This window comes from Cetorhinus maximus, chromosome 1 (genome assembly GCF_964194155.1).
Source record: "Cetorhinus maximus chromosome 1, sCetMax3.hap1.1, whole genome shotgun sequence".
Taxonomy (NCBI): domain Eukaryota; kingdom Metazoa; phylum Chordata; class Chondrichthyes; order Lamniformes; family Cetorhinidae; genus Cetorhinus; species Cetorhinus maximus.
In genome coordinates, this window is record NC_135879.1 from 203,196,105 (window position 1) to 203,213,331 (window position 17,227).

General features: G+C 42.5%; 1 protein-coding gene across 10 annotated transcripts in view; it reads right to left on the reverse strand.

Moving 5' to 3' along the window:
• Positions 1-7,584: 7,584 nt before the first annotated feature.
• The window catches only part of nedd4l (NEDD4 like E3 ubiquitin protein ligase), a 426,083-nt gene continuing 416,440 nt past the window's right edge, over positions 7,585-17,227 (reverse strand). For all 10 annotated transcript variants that reach the window (XM_078551960.1, XM_078551971.1, XM_078551949.1 and 7 more), the window contains one exon: positions 7,585-11,498. In XM_078551960.1, coding sequence (XP_078408086.1) covers positions 11,396-11,498 — 103 coding nt within the window. In that variant the 3' untranslated portion in view covers positions 7,585-11,395. The remainder of the gene's footprint in view (positions 11,499-17,227) is intronic.

Consider the following 17,227-nt stretch of genomic DNA (forward strand, 5'->3'; position numbering starts at 1 on the left):
TTCCCCTATATGTTGCCACAAACAATCCCTTAGAATGAAGATGATTTACCTTGTTATTGTATTACAGGGAGCTATAAACAATGGAAGCTATATCAAAGGTTATATTACAGTTGAGATCTACTGTATTTGATATTAAGTTACACACTGGGATTCTCTTGTATAAATAAATAATTAATACACAAACAAGGTTATGGAACAATGAAAGAATAATACTAGAACATGGAGGGGGAAGGGAACAGAAACTCTACCAGTCTGTGGTACAGAGGGATCGGAGTGTCCTGGTACCTGAATCTCAAAAAACCAGCGTGCAGATACAGCAAGTGATTGGGAAGGTAAATTGTTGGCATTTATTGCAAGGAAACTGGAATATAAAAGAGAAGTTTTGCTACAGCTGTACAAGGCCTTAATAAGCTTGCATCTGGAGGACTGTGCACAGTTTTGGTCTCCCTACTTAAGGAGGGATATGATTACATTGGAAGCAGTTCAGAGAAGGTTCACTCGGTTGATTTCTAGGATGAAGGGTTATCTTATGAGCAAAGGTTGAGGGCCTATACTTATTGGTGTTTAGAAGAATAAGAGGTGATTTAATTGAAGCATTTAAGATTCTGAGATGACTTGGCAGCACTGATGCAGAGGGGATGCTTCCCTTTGTGGGGAATCCAGAACTGGGGAGCACAGTTTAAAAATAAGTGGCCTCCCATTTAAGACTCAGAGGAAGAATGTTTCTCGGAGGGTCGTTAAACTTTAGAATTCTCTTCTCCAGAGAGCAGTGGAGGCTGGGTCACTGAATATATTCAAGGCTGAGCTAGACAGATTGTTGATCGACAAAGGGGGTCAAGAGTTATGGGGGAAGGCAGGAAATTGGAGTTAAGGCCACGATCAGATCAGCCATGATCTTATTGAATGGTGGAGCAGGCCTGAGGGGCTGAATGGCCTACTTCTGCTCCAATTTCTTATGGTCTTACAAATTAATTGATAAACAAAAAGAAAACTAAACAAGAATGAGCACCTTCTTTCAGCACTCAAGTCTACTGGCTAACTAGTAAGCTAAAATGTAGAGTCAATTGCACATAACAACTTTGATCAGGAAGAATAAAAAAGCATATTAGCTAAATGGTGCGAGGTTGCAGAACTCTGAAATGCAGAGGGATCTGGGAGTGCATGAATCACAAAAAGTTATTATGCAGATACAGCAGGTAATTAGAAAAGTTATTAGAATGTTATTGTTTATTGAAAGGAATTGAATACAAAAGTAGGGAGGTTATGCTTTAGTTATACTGGGCATTGGTGAGGCCACATCTGGAGTACTGTGTACAATATTGGTCTCCTTATTTAAGGAAGGATATAAATGCATTGGAAGCAGTTCAGAGAAGGTTTAGTAGACTAATACCTGGAATGGGTGGGTTGTCTTATGAGGAAAGTTTGGACAGACTAGGCTTGTATCCACTAGAGTTTAGAAGAGTAAGAGACAACTTGATTGAAACATATAAGATCCTGAAGGGTCTTGACAGGGTGGATGTGGAAAGAATGTTTCCTCTTGTGGGAGAATCTAGAACTAGGAGTCACTGTTTAAAAATAATGGTTGCCCATTTAAGACAGAGATGAAGAGAATTTTTTTCCGAGGGTCGTGATTCTTTCGAACTCTCTTCCTCAAAAGGCAATGGAAGCAGTCTTTGAACACTTTTAAGGCAGAGGTAGATAGATTCTTGATAAGCAAGGAAGTGAAAAGTTATCAGGGGTAGGTGGGAACGTGGAGTTGAAGTTACAATTAGATCAGCCATGATCTTATTGCATCATGGAGCACTCGGCTTGATGGGCTGAGTGGCCCACTCCTGCTCCTAATTCATATGATCAAAATTAATATGAAGGTGGGAGTTACAAAGGAAAGAGAAAACTAAATTCTACAGGAATAAGATAGTATATAAATATTGACTGCTTTGGGGAGTTTCAATAGAAAGTACTGATCAGAAAGCAACAGAGATTATGCTAATACCCAAAACTGAGTTTAATTTTCCAACTGCTCCAAAGCTGCAGTTAACATTCGTTTCTTCACACCAATGGGAAGGGAGCTTTAAAATGGCAAAAGGCTATCAGACTATGCTCTGTCGATAATAGTGAGTAAATTTTCTTTACAAATTTGGTCAAAACTCCTGAATGACCATGGGAAAATGCATTGCTTGGTGATGCACTGAACAATAAAGGGCAGAAAGTCTCTAGTTTGATCCCCACTCACTTACTGATGCAGCGAGTGCTATGATTAACTTGAAAGTACCATTGCCACGAAAGATCAATAAAATTAGTGAACATTTCTGTTCTTTATTGGATCCTGGAAACTTGGACTGGAAATACTTAAATTCAATGAGAACAGGATTTAATCTGATGCTCTCCTTGATTAAACAGCTTTCCATCAATCTCGTTCTTGGCAACTTAAGCCAATGTCTTGGCAACTACAATGAAGTACAGTAGGGCTGTTGGTGCCTGTGTAACTATATCTCAGCAGAGTACAGTTCCATCAGGAAAGATGGGATTGCTGCAAAAAGAGACATGTCTAAGCTTTTTGTCTTGCACTCATCAGGACACTCTCAAAAATACCAATATAAGGGAGAAAACAGCAATTTATACTCTATGTGAAGAGCGTGCTGGTTGGTGGCAAGCGGCGTTGCCATGGAGAAAGCACCACTAATGGTGACTGACAGTTAACTCTCAAACATTGATTGAAATTTAGACCAACCCTGATTGGACAAGGCATTGCCCTAAGCAATGAGTCAGTGAATGGCTGTCACTTATTTTGTTTAGCTGAAACAGGTGCAAAAGTATGTACGTGTCCTTTCTGTCTGCAAAGAACAGGGCCCTGTGTATTAATACATGTAGCTTTCAGTACATGCAAACGCACCACATTGCAAGCCCGAATGTCAGTGATTGCATTGTAACTGAGTGCAATATCCCTTTCCAATTTTATTTTAACTGAGCATTTAGAAACAGAAGTAAAACTAATAATAATTGAGGAAGCTAACTCAATTAAATAGTATATTCAAACCTATTGTGATAGGTGGCAACATTACAAATATCCACTTTGCATTGCTTTCTGGAGACAGGGGAAAAGGTAAACAAATAACCTCAGCTACCTAACTCAGTTTAAATGGCGATTCATACTTTGATTTTAACTATAAAAGATTTTAGCTAATAATTGTAAAAGTACATTATGTGGTGCAGCACTGAGTTTTGACAAAATCAGGAAGCTCCTGGTTTGATTCCTGGGCCAGAATTTTTAGCTCGGTGGGTGGGCATGCGCCAGACCCGACTGAGCATGAAATGACGCGCGATGACGTTGGCTGAGTGTGCCGACGTCAACGCGCAGTCGTGTGCTAATTCGGTCGGCGGGCATGCGCTGGAGCCGGCAGCGCACCTGCCGACAATTAAAAGGCCTGTTAAGGCCATTAAGTTATCAATTAATGTTAATTTTTCACTGCCCATTCAACCCAACGGTTGACGGGCAGGTGAAAAGGCCAAGCGGCCTTTTTATTTTTTGGAAACCTCGTCCAGTGGCGGGATGAGGTTTCCAACAGCAAATAAAAATAAAATAAAAACTTTATTTTTAAATTAAAAATATGCCCCTGATCGTGTGACAGAATTGCATGTTGGGACATGTTTCATTATATTTTGCTGCTCTTCATTAATTAAAAAAATATCTCTTCATTTCCCTGAGGCAGCTCCGTGCCTCAGGGAGATTATTCAGTGCTCTCACACGCGCGTGCGTGTGCGAAGTTTGCACTAGGCCCACTTGCCCTCCTCTCCCCGCCCGCACAGGCAGCATTCAGCACTGCCACTCGTGTTTCACGCTGGGCGAGCCTTAACTGGCCCACCAGCATGAAATTGCAGTGCGCTGTCAATCGCGGGCGGCAGTTGACTTCCCACCCGCCCCCACCGATCTCGCACGCCAAGAGCAAAATTCTGCCCCTGGTTTAAGTTGAGTTAAGCAATTTCAGTCAGGGTAGCTGCAAGGCAACAATCTCCGCATTACCTGGATAAAGAGGGAAGGGGGAAAATCTGCCAAGTTTACCTCTCAATTAGTATCTAGCAACTCATGTTCCAACTTTAATTCCTGGTAAAGTTAAGATCATCAAATGACCAAGTAGCCTGACATTCATCGTCTCCTCTCACAAGTGGATATGTACTCACCTTCAGGACAGGTGGGTTAATGGGAGAATAATCAAAGAGAATATTGAAACAAAAACAAAAAATAAAATGAATTAAAGAATAGGTTAAAGACCACAAATCCAATCCTGTGGCTTAGACACCAGTCCTCGTGGAATTCCAACCAATTACAATTTTGAAACTTTGATATTCAGCATATATATTAAAATGCATTTTTGCATAAACATGCAAAGCTTATTCTTTTTAACAAATATGCAGAGTATGTTTTTCTATTCCTAGCAATATTAAAACTTGGAAGTAATTGGGGCATAACTTTCAACTTCACTGCGGGTATAAAATGGTAGGCAATGGGATGGATTTTGTGGGAGTAGCGGTGGGATGGTTTGGCAGCGAACTGTAAGCAATCACCATCCTTGGCCCTCTGAAACTGTTTGCAACATCAGGGTTTCAGGCATATACAGATTAGCATGGAAATCCTGACGTTGCAGTCTGTCACTCAGGGCTCTGACACAGGCTGCTCTGTGGCTCCACCAAGAGGCATCCATCACTGAAATCCCTTAAAAAGCTACACCTCAACTTGGTGCTACCGGATTTTAATGGCGATGCGATTAGTTTGATGAGCAACAGAAATTGATCTGAAAAAATCTTATATTCCTGGAATTCTGTTAAATTAAGTAGATTTAAGGTTTTTAAAAAAAATATTTTAAAAACGTTTTTCCAGAATATTTTAGATTTACCTTCACCAATGCGTGTGCCCCAATCTCTAATTTACTCCACTTAGAGTTTTTTCAACTGATTTAATTTAGTGCTTTTTGTTTCCTTTTGGGGGGGGGGGGGGGGCTGTGAAAATCCTTTCATGTGAGTGACTGCTTGGTCTACCTGGTATCATCACAGATGCTCTATGTAATGAATGCCCAGTAAAGAACATTGAAATCAGTTGATGTAGCACTGCATGGTGCTTCAGCTGAAATCCTCACCAGCGAGGTTGCTAAAGCAAAAGCAAAATACTGCAGATATTTGAAATATAAAATAAAAACAAAGTGCTGGAAATACTCAGCAGGTCAGGCAGTATCTGTGTAACTGAGGTAACTGGCAGGATTTTTCGAATGGCCGGCTTTCAAGAAACAAGTGTCTAGATGACGTGTGAATGGCGAATAGCAGGTCTCCAAATGCAAATTACAGAAATAAAGATATCAGAAAAATCTGAACCAGCAAAATGAAAAATAACAAAGCAAAATGGAGGCAGAGGTTATGATTTAAATTGTTGAATTCAATGTTGAATCCAGAGTGTAGAGAGAATACCTGCTTCATCATTGAGCACAAGTGCCAGGCCATTGAATTAGCCTCCCATTATACTTCAATTGAAAGGATAATAGTACAGGTACATAATGAATGGCTGATCCTACATTGCCTGTTTTACACCTACAAAGTTAAAAAGTTCCGGTTAGGAAGGGAAAAAAGAAGTCAGATGGGGTGTAACAGGTGACCAACTCAACATCACCAGCTTTACACCAGCGTTAAACTTGAAAGTTCCAGCAAATTATTGATCATTTAAAATTTTTATTTAGAATCAAAATAAATGACATTGCATTAAATGAGGTGCAGTTTCTGTATGAGACATAGGCAAATTAATTTCCAAGTAATAATTTTGCTGGAGCAAGATCAAGACATAATATTGTGTAAATAGATTTTATGGATTCCCAAAAAGGAATCTGGTAATGATGAAATATTCATTGCATAACATGTTTGATCCTCATTTGCAATAGTGCGACGTGAAGTCCTTATCTACATAGAATAAAGTAGAAATGGAAGATCAGCAAATATACCACTAGCTCCTCATCCTGCTCTAGTCAGATAAAGCTCAATTTGCATCTACAAACCTCTGTTCACTGATGGCCAAATGTCACTGAAATGTTAAGATTAGCAAATAGATGACTGGTCTGATTGGTATTCCCCAACATTAATAGAATTAATAATGAAGTTTAAAAACTTCCAAAGCAGTTTAACCTTTGTCCTTCACATTGTTTGCATTTGTATGAAACAGAAGTGGAATGAAACTTATCTATTCAACATCAATTATCGCAGAGCATTTGCTACAATCCAAAGCTGTAATTCAGCAACTTCATAACCAAATTACTCATTTTTTGTTGAAATCATGCAAAGTCTGGATTAATTTCCCATTAACACATTAGGTGTGGAACTATGGCTAATAGCACAATAACCCCACTATCAACATCCTGGAGGTCACCGTTGACCAGAAACTGAGCTGGACTAGCCATATAAATACTGTGGTAACAAGAGCAGGTCAGAAGCTAGGAATCCTGTGGCGAGTAACTCACCTCCTGACTCCCCAAAGCCTGTCCGCTATCTACAAGGCACAAGTCAGGAGTGTGATGGGATACTCTTCACTTGCCTGGATGAGTGCAACTCCAATAACACTCAAGAAGCTTGACACCATCCAGAACAAAGCAGCCCGCTTGATTGGCACCCCATCCACAAACATTCACTCCCTCCACCACTGACAGTGGCAGCAGTGTGTACAATCTACAAGGAACTCACCAAACCTCCTTAAACAGCACCTTCCAAACCATTACTGCTACCATCTAGAAGGAAAAGGACAGCAGGTGCATAGGAACACCACAAACTGAAAATCCCCATCCAAGCCACATACCATCCTGATTTGGAAATATATCACAGTTCCTTCACTGTCATTGGGTCAAGATCCTGGAACTCCCTCCCTAACAGCACTTCGGTGTTATTACACTACATGGACTGCAGAAGTTCAAGAAGGCAGTTCACCACCACCTTCTCAAGGGCAATTAAGGATGGGTAATAAATGTTGGCCTTGCCAGTGACACCCACATCCCATGAATGAATTAAAAAAAACAGGGACTCCAATGACAACTCAGGAATTCAAAGTCAAACATACCTGGTACCACTGGATAAAACCAGCATTAATAGACAAATGCTGTAATCACCACACTTTTATAGATCGTCTACTACATGGAATGCACTGGAAGCACAATTATGAGGAGAGGTGGTGGCATAGTGGTATTGTCACTGGACTAGTATTCCAGTGACATATGGTAATGCTCTGGGTACCCGGGTTCGAACTCCGCCATGACAGATGGTGACATTTGAATTTAATAAAAACCTGAAATTAAAAGTCTGATGGTGACCACGAAACCATTGTCGTAAAAACCCATCTGGTTCACTAATGTCCTTGAGGGAAGGAAATCTGCTGTCCTTGCCTGTTCTGGCCTACAAGTGACTCCAGTCCCACAGCAATGAGGTTGACTCTTAACCGGCCTGTGAACAAGGGCATTTAGGGATGGGCAATAAATGCAGGCCTAGCCAGCAACACCCACATCCCATGAACAAATACAAAAAAATTCAAGTATTTGAGTTTTGGGGATAAAAGCTGAGAAGTCAAGGAAATATCTTTATTGATGCGTAAAACACAAGATGAAATAATTGACATGATTAACAGTAGATTACAGAAATTTAAAATGAGAAAAAGTACAAATGAATGAGGATTGGATATTTGTTCAAAACAAATCTCTTACTCAATAAAAGTGAAAAAAATCATGACAAATCCGCAGGGAAATATCTGATCACGCTCCACTGGGCAGAATGCAGTGGTTTAAGAAAATGAAAAGAGCAGAAAGCATTGAATTTGTGTAAAAAAAAGTTAACAAGACTATCATAAATCTTCTGTTTACTGAGCATACTTAAAACACGGAAATCTTTAATAGAAAGATAAAAGAGGAGAAAAAGGCTGATCTTCATCTGCTGGGATGACAGGTCATTAACCTGAAACGTTAACTCTGTCTCTCTCCACAGATACTGCCCGGTTTGTGGAGCAATTCCAGCATTTCCTGTTTTTAATTTCAGATTTCCGGCATTCACAGTATTTTGTTCCCGTTATAGAAATCTTTTGTTTCCTAATGTTTAGAAATTCACCACTCAAGCTAAGCTAGCTATGATTTCTTTATATCTCATGCAGAAATTTTGCAATGAAAATTGAATCCAAATAATTTCTCATTTATTTCCCAAGTTTATAAGCCTTTGTTTCTTCAGTGAACAAATGTCTCCTGCGCATAATAACTAGCACTTTAATCCAGCTCATTGAAAGCATATGGTTTTCGGCAGTGTTTTTCAATGTCAGCTGATCAGCATTCTGCAGCATTGTATGTAGCTATAAGTAAAATATATCTATTATATTGTTGAGATAAACAGAAATCTGAAACAAAATGCAAAACGCTGGAAACATACAGCAGACCAGTGAGCACGAGAAAGACAAGTATATCTTTCACTTGCTTCAGCTCTTATGAAAAAGATATTTATCTACCCGCTGTACACTTTTCATTTTTATTTGCTTTCAATTGATGACCGAGGTATTTCTGGTTTCTTTTCTTGCTCTTTAAAATCCAATTTCAAAGTTGTTAATGTCCAGATCTTTCACTGAAGATGTCACCAACATTGAACACCAATGATCAATGGTACATAGTATCAACAGCACAGAATCAGCATATTAGGGCCAACAGACCCATGCTAATGCTTGTGCTCAAGAGTCCACTCGCACCCTTCTTCATTTTATCCTGTCAACATATCCTTCTATTCCTTTCACCTTCATACTTATGAAGCTTCTACTTAAACAGATTTGTGCCATTTGCCTCAACTACTCTCTGGGTAAAGGCGTTTCTCCTGAATTCACTAGTGGATTTATTAGTAGCTATCTTGCTGTTCTATCAAACCCTTTTATAATTTTAAAGGCCTCTATCACAAGATCACCCCTTCAATATTATCTTTTCCAAGGAAACGAGCCCCAGCCTGTTTAACCTTTCCTACTTGCTGTAACCTCAGAGTTCCGATCTCATTCTAATCATAAGTGAACATTCATCACTTCTTTTATTGAATTGTGCATCGACCCACGGAATCCTCTGCCCGGTTTAGACATAGGTATGATTTTCAGCCCCTAGTGAAGGAAAGTACAGAGGTAGACAGGCACCACTCCACTTCCGGTCCATTTTTCCAGAGGCAAGTTTGGCAGCCAAAGAGCTACTTGCCCTAAAGTAGCAGGTAGCAAATTGCGGATACTTTATAGATCTAAGGCTTATTATCAGAGGCCGACTGACATATCTTTCACGTGGCTGTATAAAGGCTCCAACAGAAGTCAGATGGGTCTCAAACATATTCAGGAATAAGAGATTTGTTGCACTTCATCACTGTGCTAAGTTAGATAAATATTTTTAATCTCATTAATGTATATTCATAAAATACATATTACAAAACTTACATCATTAATAAGGAAAGTTTATTTTCTGGGAATTTAGTAGGGAAAGAAGAATTTCAGGAGATGTTTTTCAGGTGAGTTCTGAGATGGCATGGTGTGCTTTTAAAGGGAAAAAGCACATTGGGAAAATAGGAAAAAGAGAAAGATGAAGTTCGGCTCAGCTCTACATTGATTTTGTTGCATCATCAGTAACAAAAGTGTAGGCTTGTGTGCACAGCATTCATATTGCAGTGGATACTGAACTCTGTATTAAAAACGTACACATGTAAAAACAATTGACAGCCATGTATAAAGTGCCCTTAGATTTCTTGGTGTTACAACAGAACACATTTTTAAAAAAAATTAGCATAGGTCTACCAATAATGAGACAAATACATTAGCAATTGAAAACTTGATTGGTGGTGGTTAGCTTTCGTTTTGAAAGTTTCAAATATAAAATCATCTGAGTGGAAGGGAGGGGAGGTTATCACAGAAGATATGCATTTGTTAGAGCCACTTCCTGGTTTGTCGTATTTTTCTATGCCATCTATCTGGTCATAGTAATCTTCATCTATTTGCTTGGTTGAAACCAGCTTGCAAGGACCATTTTGAAGCTAATCCAACAGGTGTTTCAAAGAAAAAATGCTCCCGACCCTAAAACGGGTCGCGGGGGGGAGGGGGGAAATGGAAGAAAACAGGTAAGTAATAACTTAAAAAGAAAGGGAGGAGAAAGGTTGTATAGAAATGAAGTCAGTGTAAAAGTTTAAGTTAAAATAAAATAGGCAGAATGTAGGAAAGAGAAAAAGATGCAAAGAAAAAGGTGGTAAAATAAGGAGTCTTTTAGTTTGCCTTTATTACAGTGTTAACTTTTGAAGTTAGTCAGTATTAATTTTTGAAGTTAGTCAGTATTACAATAATAAAACAACTCCTGACATTTGTGTAACTTAATTACTGTGTATTATTATATTACCTGTTGTAATGAGTAAGATTAAAGTTCAAGATCCAGCCAGCAGTCATTCCCTGGACCCACCAGCAGTCTAAGGATTTAAACAGGCATGCTACAGATGTTACAGGCATGTTACTGTAATTTGCTTTATCCTAATTTGCTCAAAAAAGAGGAAAATTCAGTAACATTTTAAATTAAAAAGAATACCTCAAGTACTTTTTTGGGCAGTCCTCCTAATGCATATGTTTTTTCATTGCATGCTCAATGGATAACCATGTTTAGTTTACTTGGCTGAATGGAACATATTAAAAATAAAGATGACACCTTGTTACTGTAATTTGCTTTTGAGATCCCATTTATGCTCATTTGTAACAATTCTGTTAAATAAAAATATCACTTATCTCAGCTTTCACATTCCATCAAGGTGTTAAACTATGTCATCAATAACTTAAAAGTGCTTTTGATCATGACTGGTGGGTAAAGGAGGCACAGATGTTTCACAGTGGACATGTCAATACACTGCTATTTATGTTTGTGTGTGTGTGTGTGTGTGTGAGAACATCATGATTCAAACCTTCATCATTTTACAGACTGTGCCTTTTATATGGGTTATATTAGAAGGATCTCTATATAACTGGTTATTTTGCAATCCATTGAGTAAACAAAGTGATAATACTATACCTGTGAAAGTGACAGTTTCCATTCACTTTCATTACAAAGTTGGTAAAATGTTTAGATTGAGTCTTTAAAGAACAATTTTAATACACAGTTAAGTCCTATTGAAATGCACTTCCCATCCACACATTTTATCCACTTTTCTTCTTTTATTACAGTTGTCTGGAGAATCGGCTTTGAAGTTTCCAGCCTTCCAGAAACTTGAAATAGGAATTAACATAGAAGAATTTGTTCCGTGTACCAATGTCACTGTGCAATTAAATTGATACCACTGGTAAAGTTCCTATCTCTAAAAAAAACAAAAAAAATATAAGCAGCATCTTGTTGACCACAACTGCAGCCAATTAATCTACTCCTTCAAATCCTTCAGCATTTTCCACTGCCATGAGAAGCTTCTCTCGTAAATCTTCAAAAGATTCATAAGGTGGTAAATCAAGACGGTTAAAGCTGTGAGTTAAAAAATAAAATCAAGGTTATTAAATATCTAATAGGCAATAACCACAGCACAAAAGTGTCAATGTGTAACTGTTAATCAAAAAAATTAAAGAACTCCAAATTTTCCTGTTGTATCACTCATAGATAGCGAGGGACCTGGAGAGCAGTTTGTGATTTTTTATACTGAGACATTTTTCAAATGAGATCGAACTCAAGTTATAACTTTTATGTTGCAAAACTAAATAAAATTGGGACTGGGCTCTGACAATGACAACTATCATACCTTTGGGCAAAGAATGACTAATGATGGCAGAGGTTTCTCGTTGACTTCAATTTTGGTTAATTGTTGTCTTGATGTTGAGGGCAGCTATTCTTATTTCTCCTCTGACATTCATGTTATAAGTAAAACTAAGGAAAAGCCCAAATGCTCAGTTTAAGTAATGCTTGGGCCACTTAGCCCAATGGTTGAAATCTTTCCATGGAGTGGGAGCCCCTGCAAGTACTAAAACTCCCCAGAACATTGTCCTAACTTCTAGAAGACAGTGTCAGCCACTGAAAGGATACCAGTGCTTTATTTGCAATTAATAAAAAAAATTATTAATGCATCAGATCCAGCAATATGTATGATGGACAAGAACTCGGAAGTTCCCTCAGTAGGCCTCTTTCAAGCCCACAGAATCATAACCTGATTGACATTTTTTTGAAGAGGTAACAGAGAAGGTGGATGAGTTCAGTAGTTAATTTTTAATCCAGTTAAGGGACGTAGGCATTGCTGGCAATGCCAGCATTTATTGCCCATTCCTAATTCCCTGAAAAAATGGTGAGCCATCTTCTTGAACTAATGCAGTCCATGTGGTAAAGGTGTGCCTTAAGAGGTTATACTGTGTCACAGCAGTTTGATAAATTGATAAACTGAACAGCTTGCTAGGCCATTTCAGAGGATATTTAAGGGTCAACCACATTGAGCAGAATTTTTCCTTTGTCGGGTGGTTACATGCCTGACGTGCACGGGAGTAAAATAATGCGCGATGAGGTCAGGTGAGCGTCCCGACGTCACCGCAAACTCGCTTGATATTTCGCTCAGCGGACGCACGCGGGTGCCAGAGCAGTGCCCACCATTAATTAACAGGTCCTTAAAAGTGATTTTATGTTGCCCATGCGATTTTCTGCTCATCACATGGGCAAAACAGGCAGGCGGCCAGCCAACATTTTCACAAACCTCATCCAAGGGCAGGATAAAAAGGATCAGCGACATTGCCAGTGTGAGTTGTGAGGAGTTTTGGAGATAGTCTGCAGCTGGTTGCTTATTGGTACTTGGCAGTTTCATCTCTGTCCGGCGCTTCATTCTTAGCATTTCCGGGACTCATTTCAGGACTTATTGCTGTCTGCCAGACCCCCGGAGGATTCAGACCGCGTGGACCCTTCCAGGTATCAGATAGCCTTCTGTAATTGTGGTAATGGGGATTGTGGTTTCCACTGGAGGCACCTCCTCTGAGGAGGAAGAGAGGGGCAGAAGGGAGAGTGGGCCAGGTGGCCCAATGCAGCTTCCAGGGGAGCGACCTGTGGGAGGAGAGGCGCACACACGAGGGGCCAGCAGGTAGCCCAAGGCAGAAGGGGCCACAGAAGACAGCACTATCCTGCTGCCAGGGTTTACAGGCGGCAATGCAGCTACCTCAATATGTCCGAGGTGCAATGTCAAAGGAGGCACCGCCTCTCAAGGGAGACCGTAACGTTCATCTGTCAGATGATTGGTCCTGAGATCAGCTCCGACTGTGTGGGTGGACACCCCATGCCAGTAGCTTTGAAGGTCACAGAGGCCCTCAACTTCCATGCCTCCGGCTCTTTCCAGGGGTCAGTGGGGATGGGTGTAGAGTCTTCCAATCAGCTGTCCGCAGTTGCATCAAGCTGGTGACAGAAGCTCTGTTCAGGTGGGTACTGACCTTTATTCTTTACCAAACAGATGAGGCCAGCCAGGCTGAGCGAGCCACAGGCTTTGCAGCGATTGCTGGGTTCCCTGGTGCCCAAGGTGCAATTGAATGCCTTCGTCAACAGGACGAGATTCCACTCATGAATGTGCAGATAGTGTGTAATCACAGGATGCAGGTTCTGCAAGTCTGTGCAAGGTACCCTGGCAGCTCCCATGACGCCTACATCCTCAGGCATTCCAGGTGCCGAGGCTCTTCAGTGCTCCAGCCTGACTGGATGGATGGCTGCTGGGTGACACGGGCTATCAGTTGAAGAGGTGGCTCATAACGTCTCTCCATCATCCAAGAACAGAGGCAGAGAAGCATTACAATATGAGTCATGCCTCCACAAGGACAGTGGTAGAGAGGGCCATAGGTCTTCTCAAGATGTGTTTCTGTTGCCTGGACTATACAGGGGGAGCACTACAATAACATCCAGAGCAGGTGTCACTGATCATGGTTGCATGCTGCGCTCTGCACAATCTGGCACTGGCAAGGGGGAACCCAATGGAGGAAAGGGATCATGGCACAGCTGCACAGGCCACAGATGATGAGTCCAGCAATGAGCCTGAAGATGGGCACGGTGAGGAGAAAGCTGAGGGCATGGAGCTAGACCTCAGTAACATCTAGGGAGACAGGGACACCAGGGACGCCTTGATCCAATGCTCCTTCAGCGAGGCCACCAAAGGTCAGCTTCAAACACATGCCAGGGCTGCCTCCTGCATCCCAGATGTCTGAAAGGACCCTTTCATTTGAACATAAAAACACTCAGTGTCTGTGCAATGAAGTTCAGAGACACCTATGTCCAGCATTACATACTGGCGTACCCTGCACCAATAAAGTAAAAAGGTGAAGCATACTCAGGCCATGATGACAAAAACAAAATTTATCTCATGAGGACAATTCCAAACTATTTACACAGACTTCCCTGGTCTTCATTCCCAGGCCAGTATAGATAAAGTAAACATAAATGAACATAAAATCACCTGTGACCTGTCCCTCTTGTGCTCATGGTGCCTTAAGCTTACGTTTACGAGTGCTACGTCTTGGTGCCCCCCGCCCCCCTCGCTGGCACCGACAATGGAGACAGCTGCTGACTGTGCTGTCTTCTTGGCCTTGATAATCTTGGCGGTTGTCCTCTGTCTAATGGAGCCTGTGCTGGCTCCGCCTGGGAGAGAAAAGCCAGTGCCATATCTGGCATCTCCCCAGTAGCCACAGCCTCATCAGGTGCCACGGTCACTGGCAGAGGAGGTGCTGCCATCATCCAGAGCGTCCTGAGAGGAGCTCGCAGAGAGGACAGGCAGTTCATGTGCCGTGAGGTTGTTCTGGATCTCCCTGCGCACCACTGATGGATGGGCACCTAGCTGGGATACTGGGTGCCTCATCCATCTCCCACACTGACACTGACAACCTGAGGTCATGGCCTGTGTAAGAACTTGCAGGTCCGAGCGCAACCCCAGGAACCCCTGATTCTGGTCCTGGAGCTGCCTCTCCATGAGAGTCGCCATTCTCTCAATGGAGGAGGCAGTGCACTTGGCAATGATGGTTAACGCAGTGCTTACTTAGACTCCTCAATCACAGAGACCATGGCACGCAGACCCTCATGGATCTCTGCCAGATCCTCCTGCACATCTCATTGGGCATCCAGCATCTGCTAACTCCAGAGGCTCATCAACAGCCTTCGACTGAGCATTGTCCTGGTCTCCAGCAGTCCTCCGACTGCCGGTGCCTGGGCACTCTCTGCCTCCGTCTGCACCTCAAGCGGCTGTGAAGAGCCTTCACCAATGTGCACCTGAGATACTAACTGCTGCTCTAATGCCCACCGAGGTACTGGTATCTGTGCTGGTGCCTGCTTCCGAGAGCAGGTGTGATGCAGGTGAAAGTGATGCTGGTGTCAGGGATAGCCCTTTGGGGTCTACAGATCGGATGCCTGCTGGTGAACCTAAAAGGGAGAAGAAGGACATGTCATTAGTTAAAGCCATCACACTGTCACTGCGCATGCCAGGCACATGGGTGAGACAATGGAGATCTGCCTCACGGTGCGATCGTCTTTCAACGATCAATGGGGACTCCAGGTTTGAGGCTCCCGTCAATGAGGAGACTGCACTAGAATGGTTGCACAATCTGAAAGTCTCACCTCCGTGCACTGCGCTCTTACCTTAGCCTAGCACCCCCACCTCTCCACGCCCGAGTTGCACGGAGAGCATTCCGGCTCTCCAGCTCTAGGGTGTCCTGCTAGAACCTGCTGAGCAGCAGCAGGTTGGGCAGGCCACCGCCTGTAAGTGCCCTCTCGGCTTGGTTATGGCTCGCCTTCTCCTGAAAGAACAGAGGAGCATTGATTAGTCCACTCTCTACCTGCAGCGCCATTGCAACCTGGCGAACCCCAGCTCAGGAACAGCTCACAGGGCACATCCGAGCCGTGGCCCTCAAGCCGCAAGGCATTCGGTCCAAGCAGCCAGGGCTCACCCCCTTGGCCAGTTCCGGTAAGATTGGCAGTTGGCACTCAGAGTCTAGCACCCCTAAGGTCCATGGTGGGGATGGCCACACCTTAACACATCTGCACACTGACACATGCCAACATGGTACTCAACCTTCCTGAGCGCAACAGGACCCATGTGCGCCGCACCACGTCATGGCTGCTAAACAGGGCTGCCACCTCTTCCCATGCCCTCTTTGAGAGGTGCGGTGGCCTCCTCCTCCCATCTCTGGAGGCAAGGGTGCCCCCTCGTGGCAGGCACCTCCTCCAGGAGGACAGCAAGGCACTCATTAGAAAATCGGGGGGCTGAGTGCCCACCTGACCTGCCCTCCCGCCTGGCGTTTGCAGACGTACTAAACTCCATCGTTGCAACGGCAGACAGATGTCCTTCCCTGGCTGCCTTTCAGGAGTTGACTGGGCTGCTTTTAAACAGGCCGCCAGGTTGCAATTGGACCTGGCGGTCGACAGGCCCTCGCCCCCACTCGGCCCTTCCCGACCAGTGCGGGGCCACGTTTCACGCTGGGTGGGCCTTAATTGCGGTCGGGGCCCACCTGCCGCACCCGCCTGACGAAGAAAAAATTCTGCCCAATGTTTTGTTCGGAAGTCACACATAGGCCAGACAGGTAAGGACAATACATTTCCTTCCCTAAAGTACATTAGTGAACCAGGTAGGCTCTTATGACAACCCAGTAATTACATGGTCACCATTAATTCCAACTGGACTAAAAGGTTAATGAACTGAATTTAAATCACCTAAGCTACATGGTGAGATTAGTCCAAGGCTCTGAATTACTAGTTCAGGAGCATAACTACCATATTACTAATGTTTTGTATATGGACTTTCAAAGGTGTATGGATACAAATTGGCATTAGAAAACAAAAGTTGTGATTGGCTGTTTTTCAGAAAGGAGGGAGGTATAAAGTGGTGTTTAATGTTTGTTAATAGGGCCACTGCTGTTTTTAATATGCATTAATGACTTGAACTTTTGGGTACAGCACACAATTTCAAAATTTTCAAATGACATGAAGCTTGGAGTAAAAACTGAGAAAGATAGTAATAGTCTTTGAGAGAAGATAAGTAAGGCAGATGCAATGGGCAGACACAAGGCAGATGAAATTCAAGTCAGAAAAGTGTGAAGTGACATAGTTTGGTAAGAAGAATGCACAAGGCCATGAGTACAGTTTTTGGTGGGCTGGGTTACAAGAAGAGAAATCACTCGTGCTTGTGCACAAAACTTTGAAGGTGGCAGGACATTCCATCAAAGCAGTCAGTAAAACATAAACCTGAGAGTACTTATGAG